We start from the raw sequence: 20,549 nt of genomic DNA on the forward strand, positions 1-20,549 counted from the left end.
GGTGGGGTAGGGGTAGAGGCAATGTTGGAGGGGTGGGGTCTCCATGCACGTCCCCGGAAGAGAAGGAGGCGTGCAAAGGAGGAGGGAAAAGGTGCAACATTTCGGGAGGGGGGTGATTTGGGGTGCAGGGAGGGAGAAGAATTTGCTTTCCCTCCCCCTGAACCTACAAACAGGGCAGCAGGGAGGGGGGAAGGATGAAGGGGGGGTGAAAGCAAGGAAGGGCTCTTCCCTTTCCCTCTGGGAATCAGGAGAGGCGATCTGCAATCGGCTGCAAAGGGGGGGGGCCTCTACCTCAAACAAGGTTTGCATTGGAGGATGAACCACAGAACCCTGAACTGCCGCCCCCTAGCTGAGTCGGGATCATGAAAGTATAGGAGCCAACTCATAGGGGCCCGAGGGGTCTTCTTCCTCCCCCATAAGATATTTGGAAGAGCTGCCCCCAATATTTTATGGGGCGGGGGGAGATATGGAGGGTGGGAGGGAGTCTGCTTTGGTGCAGGGGAAGCAGCTGGAGAACAGAGTCGCCTCTGGAGTGGGAGAGAGGGGGGAGATTTCGAATTGGGTGGGGGGGTGAGAGATGGACAATGTAAAGGGAAATCGGCCTCCGGAGCTTCCTGAGTAAGAAAGAGGCTGATGTGAGAAGGAAGGGGGAGGCCCCCCAACTCCCCTTTCAGAAATCCTAGACTGACAGGCTGAGGTTGCTTTGGCACAAAGGAAAGAGGCCTGCTGTGTTTCCCATGTTGGTGGGTGCACTTGGGGGGGGGTTGCTGTGCTGCTTTTGTTCCCCAAAACTGGAGGGAAGAGGGTCATTTTCCATTTCCTGAAACATGAAAAAGCACCTTGTCAGTTTCCCTCCTGCTTGGCAAGGGAAATGGGCCCCTGGATGGCAGGATTTGAAACTAATCCAGGTCTCAGAAGCCTGCCAGGTCTTAGGAGGTCTCAGGAGCTTTAAAAAGCTTCATGGCAAAGACTGGAGGAATTAAATAAATGCCCTCTCCCCAGCTGGACTTGGAGGAAAGAGGAGGGGGGATGAGTTTTGGATGCTGCTTGTTTCCAAAAAGAGACTTCTCCAGATATCCTCTTGGGACTTTGTCGGGAAGGAGAATCAGAGCCCCCAGGGGTGGGAGATCTGGCCTGTCTTGCAGGATTGGCCCAGCGCAGAGGTGCTGAGGGACTTTCTCTGCCGGTGCTGCCAGCCTCACTCCTGCCTGGCCTCGTCCCCTTCCAGGTTGCCAGGAGGGTCTTATAACACTAAAGGTCTTCTAAAGCCCACCACCTGGGCAATGCTCACACCCTGCAAGGTGGGCCAGGATGACAGCCTGTTCCATGTTTGGAACAGGGGTTTAGACCATTATCCAGCCTGAGGGCCATATTCGCTCCTGAGCAGCCTTCCAGGGGCCACTTTCCTTTGATAGGCGGGCCAGAGAACAGAGTTGGTGGGGCTATGGGGCTGACTCTGAGCTTTGTCCAGGAGCTGCTTGCCTTCCAGGGATTTTTTCCAGCCCCACAGAAAAACCTCAGGAGGCAGCTGGGAAGCGTTGGAAAGAGGGTGTGGCGCTGGAGAAATTCCTGAGGGCCAGAGAGAGAGACAGAGGTGACTTGAGGGCCAATTCAGCCCTTGGGTCTGAGGTTCCCCACCCTGCAGTTTGGGTGCTGGGCTTCCACCAGGGAGACCCAGTCTCCCATCTCCCTGCTCAGGAGGGATGCCCTGTGCCCAGTTTGGACCCCCTGATTATTTCTCCTCCTGTCCTTCCTCACAGTGTAGGGAAGATAAAAGGGGACACACACACACACACACACACACACACGTTCCTAAGAGGAAGGACTAGGGGGCCATAAGCCACAGAACTTCATATCTCTGTCCCCTAAACTACAATCCATGTTAGCGCATAGAGTGCTCTAAATATTTCCATCTACTCTTCCTGGGTGGTTGTTTGGAGGAAAGGAAAAGCGAGGTCTGCAGACGTGCTCACTGTAATGCTTTCTGCGAAGCTTCATTCAGAGTTTGGGATTTGAACCTAGAACTTTACAAACCGAACTGAAGGTTCCCTAAAGACTGAGGCAGCTTATATTATTATAAAGTTCCTGTAGAAAGGATTACATCCTTCCAGTTCACTGCCTTTGTAATGAGTATTAGTTTTTGAGTATTGATATTTGTACAATGGTACCTTGGGTTACAGACGCTTCAGGTTACAGACTCCACTAACGCAGAAATAGTACCTCTGGTTAAGAACTTTGCTTCAGGATGACAACAGATATCGTGCAACAGCGGTGCAGTGGCAGCAGGATGCCCCATTAACTAATGTGGTACCTCAGGTTAAGAACAGTTTCAGGTTAAGAACGGACCTCCGGAACGAATTAAGTTCTTAACCCGAGGTACCACTGTAATTTATAAAAGATATGCTATCTGTGTAAATGTCTCCCACCCTAATTAAATCTGCCTTTCTTTGAACAGCCCTGAGATCTCCGGGTATAGGGCGGCATATAAATTCAATCAATTCTTCTTATTATTTCTGCATTGTTCTCCTTAAAGAGCTGCTCCCTGCATTGAAGTGTATCGTGGCAACAGCTGAGAGAGTCCTGGAAGTGGCCCTGTTTACGCCTCCTCCTCCTCCTCCTCCGTCCTTTCCACTGGCAGCGCAATGGCCTCTGATACACCCTCTGAACGGCCTCTTCTCAGAGGTGGAGTGGAAAGAGGAGCCAGGCAGCTTCCTCAGGTAGGGAAAGTGCAACGGGAGCAGGGAGGAGGGAAGAGGACCACCCAGCTTCCCTCTGTGTTCTTGACCCTTGAGGAGGTGGCTGTGTTTTTCACGGAGGAAGAGTGGGCTCTGCTGGATCCAGGCCAAAGAGCTCTGCACAAGGAAGTCATGGAGGAGAATTAGGAGATGGTGGCCTCTTTAGGTAAGGGCAGATTTGTCTTGGCTGCTAGACATTGAAAGGGTGACTCTCCTGTTTGAGCCATTTCGTGCCGTGTCTTCTTCTTTGGTGAATCCTTGTAGCCGAATAAGATTGTCTTCCATGAACATGGTCTTAACAGTATGTCCGTGACTGTAGAGTCCAATTCTGGATCCACACATCCTTCCACAGTGGGGACATAGGTTTCCAGGCAGGAGTTAATTACAGTGAGGGTTTGCCAAACGTACTTTCCTCTTAGCTTGTTTCTCCCTTTCATCCAGTGTGGTGTAGTGGTTAAAAGCAGAGGACTCGTAATCTGGTGAACCGGGTTCGTGTCTCCGCTCCTCCACATGCAGCTGCTGGGTGACCTTGGACTAGTCACACTTCTTTGAAGTCTTTCAGCCTCACTCACCTCACAGTGTTTGTTGTGGGGGAGGAAGGGAAAGGAGAATGTTAGCCACTTTGAGACTCCTTTGGGTAGTGATAAAGTGGGATATCAAATCCAAACTCTTCTTCTTCTTCCTGAGTTTGTACTTCTTCAAAGTCCACGGTGCCTTGGTAATGACTATTCTGCAATTGGATGATGATGATGATGATAATTTATTCATTTCCCACCCATCTGCCCAGGTTTCCCCAGCCACTCTGGGCAGCTCCCAACAAAATATTAAAAATAGAATCAAACATTAAAAACTTCCCTAAACAGGGCTGCCTTCAGATGACTTCTAAAAGTCAGATAGTTGTTTATTTCCTTGACATCTGATGGGAGGGCGTTCGACCGGTCGGGTATTGCTACTGAGAAGGCCCTCTGCCTGGTTCCCTGTAACCTCACATCTTGCAGTGAGGGAGCGCTCACAGGCCAGTGTTTCCCAATTTCCTTTGCTTATACTGCATTTTTAAGATTTGCCTTGGGAGCATCTTTAAACCTCTTTTGTTGTCCACCACTATATCAATTTCCATTCTTAAATTGGGAATAGAGTGGTTTCTTTGGAAGACGATAATCAGGCATCTGAACAACATGACCAGTCCAACGAAGTTGATGTTGAAGATTGTACTTTATAGCAACGCTATACTTTTGTCAGTAGGTAACTCTTCATAAGCTGATATTGTGGAATGAATTCACAAAAAATCCCTATGTATAATATACAAAGAAGGGCCCATCTTCTCCAGCATCCTGGTGCAGGTTTAGGTGATGTGTGTTAGAATGCCTACTGCGAGATTGCAGTCATGGGATTGTTGTCTATCACATGACGGTATATGTTTTGACTCCACAGAGTGGGAAGTGACAGAGACAGAATGTTTGTGTTACTGTGTTCTGTGAAGTGGGACTATTGTCCTTTGTTCTTTTTCTCTTTGCCGTCTGATGCTAGAGAGAGAAGGAGCCATGTTGCAGTGCTCCGTGTGTGTTTATATGTAAATAAAGTAGATTAGCCAACATACTGAGTTGCTGGGTTTCTGTCACAAGCTGCGCAAACTCTGCGGATCTCGAAGTGTGCCGGTGTCAGTTGGCATCAGTCGCTGCGATATTCGGGCTGAAGAAAGCTTACGAAGCTCCCGAACAATCAACCAGGAGGGAGAGAACATGCCAGTCAGGCATGTGTCTCTGGCAGGGTCCTACTCGAGTGCAGGCTGAACTCCTGACAATGCGTACAGCTGGTTGGAATGTATCAGCAAGATATTACAGATCAGGGAGGAAGGAGAAAACTGAATACAGAGGCATAGCATTTTCACAGGAGGAGGAAGATGGAAAAAGTGTGTCCCTTCAGATGTTGCTGCACTACAACTCCTGCCATCCCTGGTCATTGGCCATCTTTTCTTGGGTTGATGCTACTTAAGAGTCCAACCACATCTTGAGGGCCATAGATGCCTCATCTCAGCATAGAAGGTTTCTCTTGGTGCTCAGTGTTACATGGGATTTGAACTGCATACTAAGGGTTCTGGAGATTATTTTCAGATTTCCTTTCCTAAAAATGTGGTGCATGGGAGAGGGAGGAATACTGGACTTGTTAAAATAAGAGAAAGTGCTGATTGGTCTTGCTGTGTGTTAATATCTCTAATATTTTCTTCCTTGAATACCTAACAATATTTTCTTTTCCCCAACTTTCAACCAGGTGTTGGAGAAGACAATCAGAATTATGAGGGGCCATCTGTGAAGTACTTCATTGTGAGTGAACACCATAGCACACATCTACAAACTAATACAGGGGATAAAACTTTTAAATGTATGGAGTGTGGTAAAGGTTTCAGTGAAGGTGGAAAACTTACAAGACATCACCAAACTCACACTGGGGAGAAACCCTTTAGTTGTACGGAGTGTGGAAAGAGCTTCAGTCACAATGGAACACTTACTGTACATCTACGAACTCACACAGGAGAGAAACCCTTTAGATGTATGGAGTGTGGAAAGAATCATAGACTCATAGATGTTAGGATATTTCCGTTCCACCTTAAAAGTGAGCAGGCTTTGTGAGTCACAGAGTCTGCGCAAGTCCTGTTCACAGGATGTTTATGTTTGCTGTTCCTTTCGATTTCAGTCGGTCAGAGACGCTGACTCAGAACGGTCATGTTTTTCTTTGTTCTGTTCAACGCTAAATAAAGTCTGTAAATTATGCTCTTCTGCGGTGCAAGCTTTCTGGCTGTGTTTTCTGCTGATAAACAGTGTGCACGAGCCTGAGATGTGGCAGTCTATTTCTGAGGTTTCGTGTCGCTAATTGCTGGATCTGCATGACTACGGGAGGCCGATGGATCGTCCGGCAGCCGGCTTGGGGCTCAGATGGACGTTATCTCCCTGGCAGTATCCCAACACTGGGGAGAAACCCTTTAGTTGTACGGAGTGTGGAAAGAGCTTCAGTCACAATGGAACACTTACTGTACATCTACGAACTCACACAGGGGAGAAACCCTTTAGATGTATGGAGTGTGGAAAGAATCATAGAATCATAGAATCATAGAGTTGGAAGAGACCACAAAGGCCATCGAGTCCAACCCCCTGCCAAGCAGGAATCACCATCAGAGCACTCCTGACATATGGTTGTCAAGCCTCTGCTTAAAGACCTCCAAAGAAGGAGACTCCACCACACTCCTTGGCAGCAAATTCCACTGTCGAACAGCTCTTACTGTCAGGAAGTTCTTCCTAATGTTTAGGTGGAATCTTCTTTCTTGTAGTTTGGATCCATTGCTCCGTGTCCGCTTCTCTGGAGCAGCAGAAAACAACCTTTCTCCCTCCTCTATGTGACATCCTTTTACATATTTGAACATGGCTATCATATCACCCCTTAACCTCCTCTTCTCCAGGCTAAACATGCCCAGCTCCCTTAGCCGTTCCTCATAAGGCATCGTTTCCAGTCCTTTAACCATTTTGGTTGCCCTCCTCTGGACACGTTCCAGTTTGTCAGTGTCCTTCTTGAACTGTGGTGCCCAGAAAGAGCTTCAAGCAGAATGGAAACCTTACCCAACATCAACAAACTCACACAGGGGAGAAACCCTTTAGTTGTACGGAGTGTGGAAAGAGCTTCAGGCAGTGTTCACACCTTACTAAACATCAACGAACTCACACAGGGGAGAAAAACCCTTTAGATGTATGGAGTGTGGAAAGAGCTTCAGTCAGAGTGGAAACCTTACCCATTATCAACAAACTCACACAGGGGAGAAACCATATGAATGTATGGATTGTGGAAAGTGCTTCAGTAGCAGTGTAACTCTTAGAAAACATCAACAGTCTCACAGGGAAGCAACGGTTTAAATGTTAGGAGTGTGGAAAGTGTTTCAATTATAATGGAGTTCTTAATTAACAGCTACGGACTCTCACAGGGAAGAACCCATTCAGTTTTATAGAGTGTGCCAGGTTTTCCCCACAGAGTTCACTTTGTCTCTCATATCAACAAACTCTTATGTGGAAAATCCATTGTAAATGCATGGAATGTGTTTTATGTTCTGGTGTTTGTATGGAATGTTGTACATATACGTATTAAAGCAATGAGGGTAATGTCACATAATAGTAAGTTTAATGAAAGATATAATGTGCAGTTAGGAATGTGCAGACTGTGGCTCTGGTGTGTTCATTGTGAGTGAACATGTCTGAGAATCCGTTGATATTTGGTCTTTGTAAAGAGAATTGGGAATGCGGAGTTGTGAAAAGTGGAGCACGACAGTGGTGTTTAGGAAGCAGGATTGGCTCTGAAATCCTGGAACTGTAGAGTTGAAAGGGACTCCAGGGTCTTCTAGTCCAATTCCCTGTTAAAAGAACAGCAGCATAAATCCCATTCTTATAACTCCAATAAAGGAACAATGAAAACTCAGAAAGACTGAAAAGTAATCCTTAAACCGTCCTACGTTGTGTATCTTTTAAAAATTCGTTGTTTTACAATACCTTCTCATTCATGGCTACGTGTCATGTTTGGGAGTTCCCCCCTCCCTTTTGGTAGCTCACCGATGAGAATTAATGAGCAGTTGGTAGATTTCTAGTCTTTTTATTACTGTATCATGTTGCTAGCGCAAACAGGCAACTCCTCGCAAGGATAGCAGTTCTTACCCACGTCCAACGGGATGTCCTTCCTTCCCAGCTTCTCCTTTGTTCTGATTGATGTATCACCCAGCTGCTTCCCTCCTTCCTGTTTCCTAGCTACTATCTCAAAGCTGGGTAGCTCCTGTCTCAACTGTGCAGCCTCTGAATCTGCCTGTCTCTCTGCATTGTGAAACTCTGGAAGGGCAGGGGGGACTTCCCTCTCCTCTTCTGTTACAAGCTGATCTTCCAGAAATTGCATTCCCCCGTCCTCCGATTCAGACCAGCCCCTGACACTACTTTCATGGCATAGTGGATAAAATCCCTGGTGGCAGCCGGAATAAAAGAGGTGCTGAGGGGAAGAACCAATATGGGGAGGGAAGGTGGCACAGGGAAATGTGGGCATTGCCAGTGGTTTCAGGAGAGTCATTTCCCTGCGGAGAGAGGAATCTCTGTGCCCCCGTAATTGGCCCATCTTTCAGAAATCTGTAGAAAGAGAGGCAGTATAGGAGGCTGAAAGCAGAGATCATCTGGATCTGCTCCTCCCTCTGCCGGCATTGAGCATTTGCCCCTGACATGAAGCAGCCACAGCAGGTCTTGCAAGCTGCCCAGAGTTGGACTTCACCCCCAAAGGCCCCCTCCTCCATCGCCTCCCGAGACAGACGAATGCCAACAGGGGTCTCTGCCTGACAAGGATTTCACCTGGGACCTCCTGCATGCAAAGCATTGAATTTGAGACCTTTATTAAAACAATAATATTCATTTATTCAAAGTAAATACAGCTTTGTCCACTGCCATAATATCACAGAATGATCACTCCAGTCCTCAATCCCACATCATGGTCATGTTGGCTCCCCCAACACCCTCAATAGGAACCCAACTACTGATCTGCTTGGCTAGACACTTCCAATCATAATATCCCCTCCACAAATACCTCTGTGATGATGGTGGTGGTGGCATTAAAATATCCTGTTGTTGTTCTTCAATCAAGGGAGAAAAAGGGAGACCAGATTGTGTCAAAGGTATCTTTTTTGGAGATACCTTTGATGAGACACTAATGGCATGTGAGGCGTTGTGACAGAGTAATGGTCCAGATGTTATTAATCCAAGCTTGTATTGCCCTTTTAGAGGTTTCCTTCCATCATGGGCAATAACTGTAGTCTAGCTGCTGTGAACAGAAAGGAAATTAATTCTTTAGATTGAAGCGTAGAATAAGGGGTCAAATATATAAATATGGAAGACAAGAGAAGGCAGTGGAAGACAGGAGTGCCTGGCGTGCTCTGGTCCAGGGGGTCACGAAGAGTCAGACACGACTAAACAACAACAATGCTTATAATAAGATAAGTGCTGATTAAGGACGGATAGATTGTTTAGAGATTTTGGAGGTCTGATAAAAACCTCTTCCCCAGAAGTCATGGACCATGGTACACCCCCACCAAACGCGAAAGTGGGAATCCGAGACCTTCTGCATGCAAAGCAAATGCTCTACCACTGAGCTGCACCCCCCCCCCCAAAAAAAAACATAACAAAGCCTAACTTTCTCCATCAGCTCCAGCTTTTTACAAAACGCAGGCATTGAAACGACACTGGACCACCATTTAGTGTTGTCTTTAAGTTACTGCTCTAAACCCCTTTCCAGGAAGCGGCTTTTCAGAAATGCGGGGGGGGGTCGTCTTTCGCTGCCCCTGCGGGGAACTGAACCCATGAATTTCTCACTAAATAAACGGGAATATAGAGCTTGCCGGCTGGGAAGGAAATTCATGTTTGCAGGGAGGGGGAGGGGGAGGCGGATCTCCTGCCCCTCCCCCTCCCTCTGGGTCAATGAGCTCCGCTTCCTAGAGAGGCAGGAAGTTATTTTTTTGGGGGGGAGGCAATTTGGAGGGGAGGGGTCTCCATCCTCATTGGCGGAAGAGAAGCGGACTTGGAGAAGAGGAGAAAGAGGTGCCGCATATTGGGGGGTTATTTGGGAGTGGGGGTGTTGTGGGAGAAGGATTTGCTTTCCCTCTCCCTGAAACAGGGCGACTGGGAAAGGAGGCGGGAGGATTGCGGGGGTGGGCGGTGCAAAGAAAGCAGGGAGGGGCCTCGCTCTTTCCCTGGGGGAATCATGGGGGGGGGGCTGTATGCAGGCCATCCTGTTGCAAAGTGGGATCCCCCTCCCCCAGGAGGGTTTGCATTGCAAGATCCTTTTTGATCCTTTTTGAACCAGAAAAGAGTGCCCCCCCAGTGCAACTTAACTACAAAGGGATTTGCAGCCCCACCCTGTGCATGTTGACGCAGACGTCAGTCCTTCTCCGTTCAAAGTGGGGGCAGCCCCATTCCACCTAGTGATGCTCCTCTCTGTTTGACAGCCTTGACCATCTCCCTTCTCACTGCTGCCCCACTCCTTCCCCCCATCGCTCCCCCCAGGCTCTGCCTCCTGCGTCAGGGAGCCAGTCTGGACGGGAGGGGAGGGGAGAGCTCCTTCAGGACCCTGATCTGCCCCCCTCCGAAATGTGCTGCTGAAGCCCCTGCCTCAGTGGGTCGGAGATCGGGAGGGCAAGCAGGGGAGAGGAAGTCTGTTTTGGTGCAGTGGAAGCAGCTGGAGATTTCGAGTGTGGGGGGGGGGTGAGAGATGGACAGTGTCAAGGGAAATCGGCCTCTGCAGCTTCCTGAGTAAGGAAGAGGCTGATGTGAGAAGGAAGCAAAAAGAAACGAGAATTTACTTCTTGGGAAGGGGGCTGACCCCCAGCTAGTCTTGGGGAATGAAACTGATCCCCTCTCACAGATTTTGATGCTCTTTTTTTCCAAAAAGAGGCTTCTCCAGATATCCTGTTGGGACTTTGTTGGAAAGGAGAATCCAAGCCCCCAGGGGTGGGAGATCTGGCCTGTCTTGCAGGATTGGCCCAGCGCAGAGGTGCTGAGGGACTTTCTCTGCCGGTGCTGCCAGCCTCCCTCCTACCTGGCCTCGTCCCCTTCCAGGTTGCCAGGAGGGCCTTATAACACTAAAGGTCTTCTAAAGCCCACCACCTGGGCAATGCTCACACAAGAACCCTGCAGGGTGGGCCAGGATGACAGCCTGTTTCGTGTTTGGAACAGGGGTGGAGACCATTATCCAGCCTGAGGGCCATATTCGCTCCTGAGCAGCCTTCCAGGGGCCACTTTCCATTGATGGGCGGGACAGAGGACAGAGTTGGTGGGGCTATGGGGCTGACTCTGAGCTTTGTCCAGGAGCTGCTTGCCTTCCAGGATTTTTCCCAGTCCCACAAAAAAACCTCAGGAGGCAGCTGGGAAGTATTGGAAAGAAGGTGTGGCACTGGGGAAGTTCCTGAGGGCCAGAGAGAGAGAGAGAGAGGTGACTTGAGGGCCAATTTAGCCCCTGGGTGTGAGGTTCCCCACCCTGCAGTTTGGGTGCTGGGCTTCCACCAGGGAGACCCTGTCTCCCATCCCCCTGCTCAGGAGGGATGCCCTGTGCCCAGTTTGGACTCCCTGATTATTTCTCCTCCTGTCCTTCCTTGCAGTGTAGGGAAGATAAAAGGGACACACACACACACACACACACACACACACAGAGAGAGAGAGGTTCCTAAGAGGAAGGACTAGGGGGCCAGAAGCCACTGAACTTCATATCTCTGTCCCCTAAACTACAATCCATGTTAGCGCATAGAGTGCTCTAAATATTTCCATCTACTCTTCCTGGGTGGCTGTTTGGGGGAAAGGAAAAGCGAGGTCTTCGGAGGTACTGGCCGTAATTCTTTCTGTGAGAGTTTGGGATTTGATCCCAGAACTTTCCAAAACGAAGCTGAATGTCCCCTAAAGACTGAGTCAGCTTCTATTATTATAAAGTGCCTGTAGAAAGGATTACCGTATTTTTCGCTCCATAGGACGCACTTTTTCCCTCCTAAAAAGTAAGGGAAAAAGTCTGTGCGTCTTATGGAGCGAATGTGTGTTCCCTGGAGCCAAATCGCTGTTGTCCTGTGCTCCCGGGCTGCTCTTTGGGGGTGGGGGGAGGAGCCACGCGGCTCTACCGGCAGCCTCTGCTTTCCCCTGAAGTCCCGACAAGGTTTGCAAGGTTTGCAAGCAGAGGGAAGGCTGTGTGCTGCTCGGGTGCTTTTTGGGGGTGGGGGGAGGAGCCACACTGCTCTGCCTACAGCCTTTGCTTTCCCCTGAAGCCCCGACAAGGTTTGCAAGCAGAGGGAAGGCTGTGTGCTGCTGGGGTGCTTTTTGGGGGTGGGGGGAGGAGCCACACTGCTCTGCCTACAGCCTCTGCTTTCCCCTGAAGCCCCGACAAGGTTTGCAAGCAGAGGGAAGGCTGTGTGCTCCTGGGCTGCTCTTTGGGGGTGGGGGGAGGAGCCACACTGCTCTGCCTACAGCCTTTGCTTTCCCCTGAAGTCCCGACAAGGTTTGCAAGCAGAGGGAAGGCTGTGTGCTCCTGGGCTGCTCTTTGCCCCGCACTCCTGGGATGCTTGGTGGGGGGTGGGGAGCAGCAAATTGCTGTCTCTCAGTGCCTCCTAATTCAACTGCAAAGGATTGCCTAACTGGATTCTGAGCTCCATTTGAAGTTTAAAAATAGTAAGTTTGGGGATTTCTTCAAGTAGAAGTTTTGGGGAAATAGTCATAAATACATGCAAAGCATCTCTACAAACCAGTAATAGTAATTTCAGCTAAAACTGAGCAGGTATCTGGCTCAGGAACAGTTTAAACTGCACAGCTATAACCAGACATCCTGTGTGTGTGGACCATGTTCCTAGTAGCTAATCTTTACTGCTGAAAAGAGGCTCTGATATTCCACTCCAACTCTATAATTCATTATACAAATTCTTACAAGTACAGTCCACCTATACTAAACCAAAAACATTGTGTTCTCTTGGTATTGAATGGAAGCTATTTATCTGCCCTCTTTTCCTCCTCTGTTCTTTGCTCAGTCACTCCATTTTGAATCTTCCTTTCAAAACAACCATGCCTGTTTTGAGAAAACTTCAGAGATTTAGGAACTGGAGCACAATCATTTGATCTTTAGCTTCACAGTATTTTAATATTCTTTTGGAAGCCGCCCAGAGTGGCTGGGGAGGCCCAGCCAGATGGGCGGGTATTATTATTATTATTATTATTATCATCTTTTTGCTGTTCCTCCATACTCCAAGCACTTCTCATTTGCAAAGCCCTGGTTTCTCTCCCTGACTATTAATATTCTTGATTAATAACAGTAAAATGCTCAAATTTTAGTTTTTGTGACTGCTGCCAATACTGACTTCCCAGTGATAATGAAAACAAGCTACATTATAATGGAATGTGTCCTTTTTCCATTCTCATCATTATATACCATGGCTCGCTTTAAAGCAGCAAAGTGGACAGGAGCCACACACTTTGCTGTTTTAAATAGTTTAGTACAAAATTTGAGTCAGATTTTTTTTCTTGTTTTCCTGCTCTAAAAACTTGGTGCGTCTTTTGGTCAGGAGCGTCCTATGGAGTGAAAAATACGGTACATCCTTCCAGTTCTCTGGCTTTGTAATCAGAATTTATGAGCATTAGTTTATTTATGTTGGTACAGTGGTACCTTGGGTTAAGAACTTAATTCGTTCTGGAGGTCCGTTCTTAACCTGAAACTTCTTAACCTGAGGTACGAATTTAGCTAATGGGGCCTCCCGCTGCTGCCACGCCATCGCTGTGCAATATCTGTTCTCATCCTGAAGCAAAGTTCTTAACCCAAATTACTATTTCTGGGTTAGCGGAGTCTGTAACCTGAAGCATCTGTAACCTGAGGTACCACAGTATTTGTAATTTATAAAAGGTATGCTCTCTGTGTAAATGTCTCCCACCCTAATTAAATCTGCCTTTCTTTGAACAGCCCTGAGACCTCCGGGTATAGGGCGGCATATAAATTCAATCAATTCTTATTATTATTATTTCTGCATTGTTCTCCTTAAAGGGCTGCTCCCTGCATTGAAGTGCATGGTGGCAACAGCTGAGAGAGTCCTGGAAGTGGCCCTGTTTCCGCCTCCTCCTCCTCCGCCCTTTCCACTGGCAACGCAATGGCCTCCGAGACCCCCTTTGAATGGCCTCTTCTTAGATTTGGAGTGGAAAGAGGAGCCAGGCAGCTTCCTCAGGTAGGGAAAGAGCAACGGGAACAGGGAGGAGGGAAGAGGCACAGATGGGACCACCCAGCCTCCCTCTGTGTTGAGTGGGGTTGATGGGGATCTAAGAGTAGCTCTGTCTTCTTCTTCCTCTTCGTCTTCTTCCTCTTCTTCCTCCTCTTCCAGGCCCTCTTGACCTTTGAGGAGGTGGCTGTGTTTTTCACGGAGGAGGAGTGGGCTCTGCTGGATCCTGGCCAACGAGCTCTGCACAAGGAAGTCATGGAGGAGAATTATGAGATGGTGGCCTCTCTAGGTAAGGGCAGATTTTTATCCCTCTTGGCTGCTAAACATTGAAAGAGTAAATCTCCTATTTGAGCCATTTATTCATTCCGTGTCTTCTTCTTTGGCAAATCCTCGTAGACGAATAAGATTGTCTTCCATGAACACGGTCTTAACGGTGTGTCCATAAGTGACTGTGGAGTCCAATTCTGGATCCACACATCCTTCGGCAGTGGGGACATAGGTTTCCCGGAGGGAGAATCACAGTGAGGGTTTGCCAAACGTGCTTTCCTCTTAGCTTGTTTCTCCTTTTCGTCTTGAGCTTGTGCTTCTTCAAAGGCCATTACGCCTTGGTAAAGGCTTTTCTCCAATTGGAGCACTCGCACGCCAGTTTTTCAAATTTTCTGTGCTTCTACTTCATGTATTTAGATTTGCCTTCAGAGCATTTTGAAACCTCTTTTGTTGTCCATCGATATTTCCTTTTCCATTCTTAAGTTGGGAATAGAGTAGTTGCTTTGGATGACGATAATCAGGCATCTGAACAACATGACCAGTCCAACGAAGTTGATGTTGAAGATTGTAGTTTATAGTAATTCTGTACTTTTGTCAGTAGGTAACTTTTCGTAAGCTGAAATTGTGGTATGAATTTCCCCCTAAAACCTATGTAAAATCTATAGGGAGACTGACAGGTTAATAATGGTGGCATGAGGTTTGCTGGTCAGTGTCATTTATCAACTTTTAATAGGCCACCAGATACTTTGCTGTCTTTGCTTCAAAAGATTAATACTTTTGTATATTTTTACAGTCACATATATATAAACAACACTTCTGTTTTACTTATTCCACATAGCAGAGACTCTGATACTCAAGTCTGAGCTCATCTCCTCGCTTGGAACAGAAAAATACAGGGATGTTGTCCTGGACCAATTGAGAGGTACATACTTCCACTTTGCTGTGAGGTTGTGCCTTTGTATGTCTCCTTTCAGTGTGTACAAATATAAAAAGAGCCCTTTTGGATCAGAACAAGGGCCCATCTTTTCCAGCATCCTGGTGCAGGTTTAGGTGATGTGTACAGCTGGTTGGAATGTATCAGCAAGATATTACAGATCAAGGAGGAAAGAAAAAACAGTATAGCATTTTCACAGGAGGGGGAAGATGGAGAAAGGTGTCCCTCCAGATTTGGCTGCACTACGACTCCCATCATCACTGGTCATTGGCCATCTTTGCTTGGGCTGATGGTACTTAGAGTCCAACCACATCTGGAGGGCCATACATGCCTCACCTCAGCACAGAAGTTTTCTCTTGGTGCTCAGTGGGAGTTGAAGGTTCAGGTAGGTAGCCATGTTGGTCTGACGCAGACGAAGTATATATTAAAAAAATTTTAAAAATTGTCCAGTAGCACCTTGGAGACCAACTAAGTTTGTTCTTGGTATGGGAGTTGAATACTAGATACTGGAATACTGGATACTAAGGGTTCTTGAGACTATTTTCAGGTTCCCCCCCCCTTTCCTAAAAATGTGGTACATAGGAGAGGGAGGGATGCTGGAGGTGTTAAAAGAAGGGAAAGCGCTACTGGACAATTTTTTAAAAAAATTTGAATATATATTTCGTGAGGTGAGGCATGTATGGCCCTCCAGATGTGGTCTTGTTGCGTGTTAAGTTCTCTTGCTCGAATACCTAACAATATTTTCTTATCCCCCACTTTAAACCAGGTGATGGAGAAGGCAATCAGAATTTTGAGGGGCCATCTGTAAAGTACTTAAGTGTGAGTGAACACCTTAGCACACATCTACAAACTAATACAGGAGAGAAACCTTTTAAATGCATGGAGTGCGGAAAGAGCTTCAGTAAAAATGGAAACCTTACTGTACATAAACAAATTCACACGGGGAACAAACCATTTAGATGTATGGAGTGTGGAAAGAGCTTCAGCCTGTGTTCACACCTTACTATACATCTACGAACTCACACAGGGGAGAAACCTTTTAAATGTATGGAGTGCGGAAAGAGCTTCAGTGAGAGTGGAAAACTTACTGTACATCAACGAACTCACACCGGGGAGAAACCCTTTAATTGTATGGAGTGCGGAAAGAGCTTTAGTGCAAGTGGAACTCTTAGAAGACATCAGCGGATTCACACTGGGGAGAAACCATTTAAATGTATGCAGTGTGGAAAGGGCTTCAGTCAGAGTGGAATCCTTTCTAGACATCAACGAACTCACACGGGTGAGAAACCACATAAGTGTATGGTTTGTGGAAAGTGCTTCAGTGCAAGTGGAAGCCTTACTCTGCATCAGGGTACTCATACAGGAGAGAAACCATATAAATGTTTGGAGTGTGGAAAGAGCTTCATTTGTAGTGGGAGACTCACTGTGCACCAACAAAGTCACACTGGGGAGAAACCATTTAAATGTATTTGTGGGAAGGGTTTCAGTCAGAGTGGAGCTCTTGCAGTACATCAACGAACTCATACAGGGCAGAAACCATTTAGGTGTATGGAGTGTGGAAAGAACTTCAGACTGTCTTCACACCTTACTACACATCACCGAACTCACACAGGGGAGAAACCTTTTAAGTGTATGGAGTGTGGAAAGAGCTTCAGTGAGAGTGGAACTCTTAGAATACATCAACGGATTCACACTGGGGAGAAACCATTTAAATGTATAGAGTGTGGACAGAGCTTCAGTCACAATGGAACACTTACTAAACATCAACGAACTCACACGGGTGAGAAACCATATAAGTGTATGGTTTGTGGAAAGAGCTTCAGTCAGGGGGGAGATCTTGCAACACATGTACGAACTCACACTGGTGAGTTACCATTTAAATGTATGAGGTGTGGGAAGGGCTTCAGTCGTAGTGGAAATCTTAGAATACATCAACGGACTCACTCAGGGGAGAAACCATTTAGATGTATGGAGTGTGGAAAGAGATTCAGTTGTAGTGGAAATCTTAGAATTCATCAACGAACTCACACAGGGGAGAAACCATTTAAATGTAAGGAGTGTGGAAAGAGCTTCAGACGATGTTCACAAATTACTATACATTGGAGAACTCACACAGGGGAGAAACCGTATATGTGTACGGATTGTGGGAGGTGCTTCAGTGAGAATGGATCTCTTAAAAGACATCAACAAACTCATACAGGGGAGAAAACATTTAAATGTATGGATTGTGGGAAGTGCTTCAATGGGAATGGAAGTCTTAGAAGACATCAAAGATCTCACAGAGAAGCAACTGTTTAAATGGAATGGAGTGAAGAAAATATTTCAATTATAATGGCCTTCTTAATAAGCAACCACAGACTGTTATGGGGGAGAAACCATTTCGGTTTTTTGGAGTTTGCCATGTTTTTCCCACAGGGTTCACTTTGTCCCTCATATCAGCAAACTCATATAAGGGGAAAATTCATTGTAAATTTATGGAGTGTATTTGATGTTCTGGTGTTTGTATGGAAAGCTGTACATACATGTATTAAAGCAAATAAAATGTCTCATAATAGTAAGTATGATGAAAGATATAATGTACTGTAAGCTATGTGCAGAACGTGACCCTGGAGTACTCATTGTGAGTGAACATGTCCTGAGACTTGGTTGATATTTGGTCTTTGGCAGAGAGAGTTAGGAATGGAGAATTGTGAAAAGTGGAGCACAAAAGTGGTGTTTAGGAAGCAGGATTGGCTCTGGAATCCTAGAACTGTAGAGTTTAAAGGGACTCCAAGGGTCAAGTCCAACTCCTTGTTATAAGAACAGCAGCATAAATCACATTTTTATACTTGCAATAAAGGAATAATGAAAACACAGAAAGACTGGAAAGTAATCCTTAAACTATCCTACGTTGTTTGTATTTTATAAATTCATTGTTTTACCATACCTTCTCATTCATGGCTTCATTAACAGCAAAGGGGGTAAAATCCCAAATGGCAGCTGGAATGAAGGAGGTGCTGTGAGGAATAACCAACATGGGGAGGGAAGGTGGCACAGGGAAATGTGGGCATTGCCAGTGGTTTCAGGAGCGCCATTTTCCTGTGGAGAGAGGAATCTCTGTGCCCACGTAATTGGCCCATCTTTCAGAAATCTGTAGAAAGAGCTGTCAGTATAGGAGGCCGAAAGCAGAGCTCATCTGGAGCAGGGGTCCTCAAACTTTTTAAACGGAGCCGGTTCACTGTTCCTCAGCCACTGTTGCGGGCTGGATTATAATTTGGAAAAAAAATATGAATGAATTCCTATGCACACTGCACATATTTTATTTGCACAGAAAACCAGGAAAAACAATACAATATTTAAAATGAAAAATGATTTTAATCAACGTCAACTTATAAGTATTCCAATGGGAAGTATGGACCTGGTTTTGGCTAATGAGATGCTCAATATCTGGTTCCATATTTGTCGCTGCTAGTCGTAGCAAGTGATGCAAGTGTTCATCGGTTAGTCTGGATCTGGTTTGAGATTTCAGATGTTTCCTTTGGGGGGAAATCTGTTCACAGACATAGGTGCTGCCAAAGATGGTTGCAATTTTGAGTGCATGGCTCCTGGGATTTAAGATATGTCTCAGAGGGGAGAGATGCATTGAAATTAGTGAGGCTGCTTGATTTGAATGTGTTTTTCATAGAGTCACAGTTCTGTAGTTCGGCCATTTCCATTTGGGAAATCAGATCAACAATTTCAATGTCTACAGAAAATGGGTTCCGGGAAAGCTGTATGCCCTGTTCATGGAGGTGAAGCTCTTTAATTCTGATTTGAAACTCCTTTTGCAACATTTCTAGTAAATCCACACGTTTTGTTTGGGAATGCAACTGCTGGTTTTTCCGCCAACAGGTTTTGAGTTGTGGGGAGATGGCAGAAGTTTTCCTCCTTCAGTTGAGGAGGTCTAATTTTACTTGAAATGCTTTCACATGTGAAAACATATCACAGATGCGCTTCCCCTTTCCTTGAAGTTGAACATTGAAACTGTTGAGTAGCTCTGTTACATCTGTCAGAAAGGCAAGGTGCCATTTCCATTCTGCATCTTTGAGCTTGGGGTGAGCTCCCGTTGCTCGGTCCCTGCTCCTGCCCACCTAGCAGTTCAAAAGCACACCAGTGAAAGTAGATAAATAGGTACCACACCGGCGGGAAGGTAAAGAGCATTTCCGTGCGCTGCTCTGGTTTGCCAGAAGCGGCTTTGTCCTGCTGGCCACATGACCCGGAAGCTGTACGCCGTCTCCCTCGGCCAGTAAAGCGAGATGAGCGCTGCAACCCCAGAGTCGGTCACAACTGGACCCTTTACCTTTACCTTTGCTTCTTTGGGGCAGACCAGGGGTTGGGGTGGGCAAGCTGGCTCCCCTGGCTTGTGGTAGAGCTTCTTCCTCCTGTGGCGCCTTTGCAGCCGCTCTGTTCACAGGAGGAGCTGCTGCTGCTGCTCCCCTCACTTTCTGCCCACTCAGTCAGTCCCCGCTGTGGCGTTCGTACGGAGCCCCCGGTCGTCTCACGGACTATTGACCCGTACACCACTAATCCGCTGCCACCAACCAGGTCTTCCCCGGTAAATCACTTAGTCTCAGTCAGGTTCTTAAGTTAACAAAGAAGAGTGTCGTTTATTGCAAACACAAATAAACTTTAACTGCATTCCAAACGCTGTTATTCTTTACCTTCTTAGTCTTATTTTATCCTGTCTCTAACTCTTCTACCTCCCCTCACACAAGAACCAACTGCATTTAACTGTCTCTCTGTTTCCAACTGCCTGCCAACTGCCTTTCCCAACCAACCAACCAACCAACCAACTCAAACTCAAACCTGGGGCTAAGCCCTTTTATAAGCAGGTAGGCTCCGCCTCTGGCTGTTCTATTGGTCTACATATTAACCCTTTCTCTCCCCCTGTACAGACATTTTCAAATGAACAGGCAAATGCCACATCCACACTTGAGGTAAAGCCGGTACAGTGGCTTCATGGCGGGGTTCTGCAATGGACGGGCAGGCTGGATCTAGGACCATGGCGGACTGGATGCAACCCGTGGGCTGTAGTTTGAGGACCCCTGATCTGGAGCTTCTCCCTCTGCCGGCATTGAGCATTTGCCCATGACCTGAAGCAGCCACAGCAGGTGCTGCAAGATGCCCACAGTTGGACTTCACCCCCAAAGGCCCCCTTCTCCTGAGCAGACAGGTGCCAACCAGGGTCTCTTTACCTGCCGAGGATTGCACCTGCAACCTTCTCCTGCATGCAAAGAATTGAATTCAAGACCTTTATTTGAAAAAACAACATTCATTTATTCAAAGTAAATACAGCTTTGTCCACTGCCATAATATCACAGAATGACCACTCCAATCCTCAATCCCACATCACGGTCATTTTGGCTCCCCCAATACCCTCAGTAGGAACCCAACTACCAATTTGCTTGGCTAGACATTACCAGTCATTATAATCTCCTCCACAAATACCTCCGTGATAATGATTAAAGGTAAAGGGACCCCTGACTGTTAGGCCCAGTCGTGGACGACTCTGGGGGTGTGGCGAGCATCTCGCTTTACTGGCCGCGGGAGCCGGTGTACAGCTTCCAGGTCATGTGGCCAGCATGACTAAGCCGCTTCTGGCATACCGGAGCAGCACACAGAAACACCGTTTACCTTCCCGCCGGAGCGGTACCTATTTATCTACTTGCACCTTGATGTGCTTTCGACCTGCTAGGTTGGCAAGAGCAATGGGAGCTCACCCCATCGTGGGGATTCGAACTGCCAACCTTCTGATCGGCAGGCCCTAGGCTCCTATGTTTAACCCACAGCGCCACCCGCATCCCATGATAATGATTATCATGGCATTAAAATATCCTGTTCTTCAAGCAAAGGAGAGAAAGGG

General features: G+C 47.0%; 1 protein-coding gene and 1 long non-coding RNA gene across 7 annotated transcripts; one reads left to right on the plus strand and one right to left on the minus strand.

The window, feature by feature from the left end:
- The first annotated feature begins 2,517 nt into the window (after window positions 1–2,517).
- LOC310701437 (uncharacterized protein) lies at window positions 2,518–17,527 on the plus strand. Of its 6 annotated transcripts, none has more exons than XM_083492266.1 (5): window positions 9,237–9,334; window positions 13,299–13,476; window positions 13,630–13,756; window positions 14,576–14,656; window positions 15,435–17,527. In XM_083492266.1, exons 2-5 carry the CDS (start codon window positions 13,402–13,404, stop codon window positions 16,964–16,966), a joined length of 1,815 nt encoding a protein of 604 aa, XP_083348392.1. In that variant the 5' UTR covers window positions 9,237–9,334; window positions 13,299–13,401; the 3' UTR covers window positions 16,967–17,527. The 6 variants fall into 6 exon arrangements, with proteins under 6 accessions (XP_083348391.1, XP_083348393.1, XP_083348394.1 ...); XM_083492263.1 differs by having other exon boundaries at window positions 9,250–9,334; window positions 14,573–14,656; XM_083492264.1 differs by lacking the exon at window positions 9,237–9,334 and adding an exon at window positions 9,981–10,430 and having other exon boundaries at window positions 14,573–14,656.
- LOC310702083 lies at window positions 6,321–9,199 on the minus strand. Its single transcript, XR_014523211.1, has 2 exons — window positions 9,110–9,199; window positions 6,321–8,561 (listed from the first exon to the last, which is right to left on the minus strand). It is a non-coding gene; the product is annotated as an uncharacterized lncRNA (long non-coding RNA).
- Window positions 17,528–20,549: the final 3,022 nt, after the last annotated feature.

Source organism: Podarcis liolepis (assembly GCF_965112155.1).
Source record: "Podarcis liolepis genome assembly, chromosome: 2".
Classification (NCBI taxonomy): domain Eukaryota; kingdom Metazoa; phylum Chordata; class Lepidosauria; order Squamata; family Lacertidae; genus Podarcis; species Podarcis liolepis.

What these genes read in the sequence shown, in the direction of transcription:
- LOC310701437 (XM_083492265.1), top strand. Translation starts at nt 2,643, where the DNA reads ATGGCCTCTGATACACCCTCTGAACGGCCTCTTCTCAGAGGTGGAGTG. An exon ending in GAGCCAGGCAGCTTCCTCAG is followed by an intron (nt 2,718 to 13,629) that starts GTAGGGAAAGTG and finishes CTCCTCTTCCAG; the next exon opens with GCCCTCTTGACCTTTGAGGA. An exon ending in TGTCCTGGACCAATTGAGAG is followed by an intron (nt 14,657 to 15,434) that starts GTACATACTTCC and finishes ACTTTAAACCAG; the next exon opens with GTGATGGAGAAGGCAATCAG.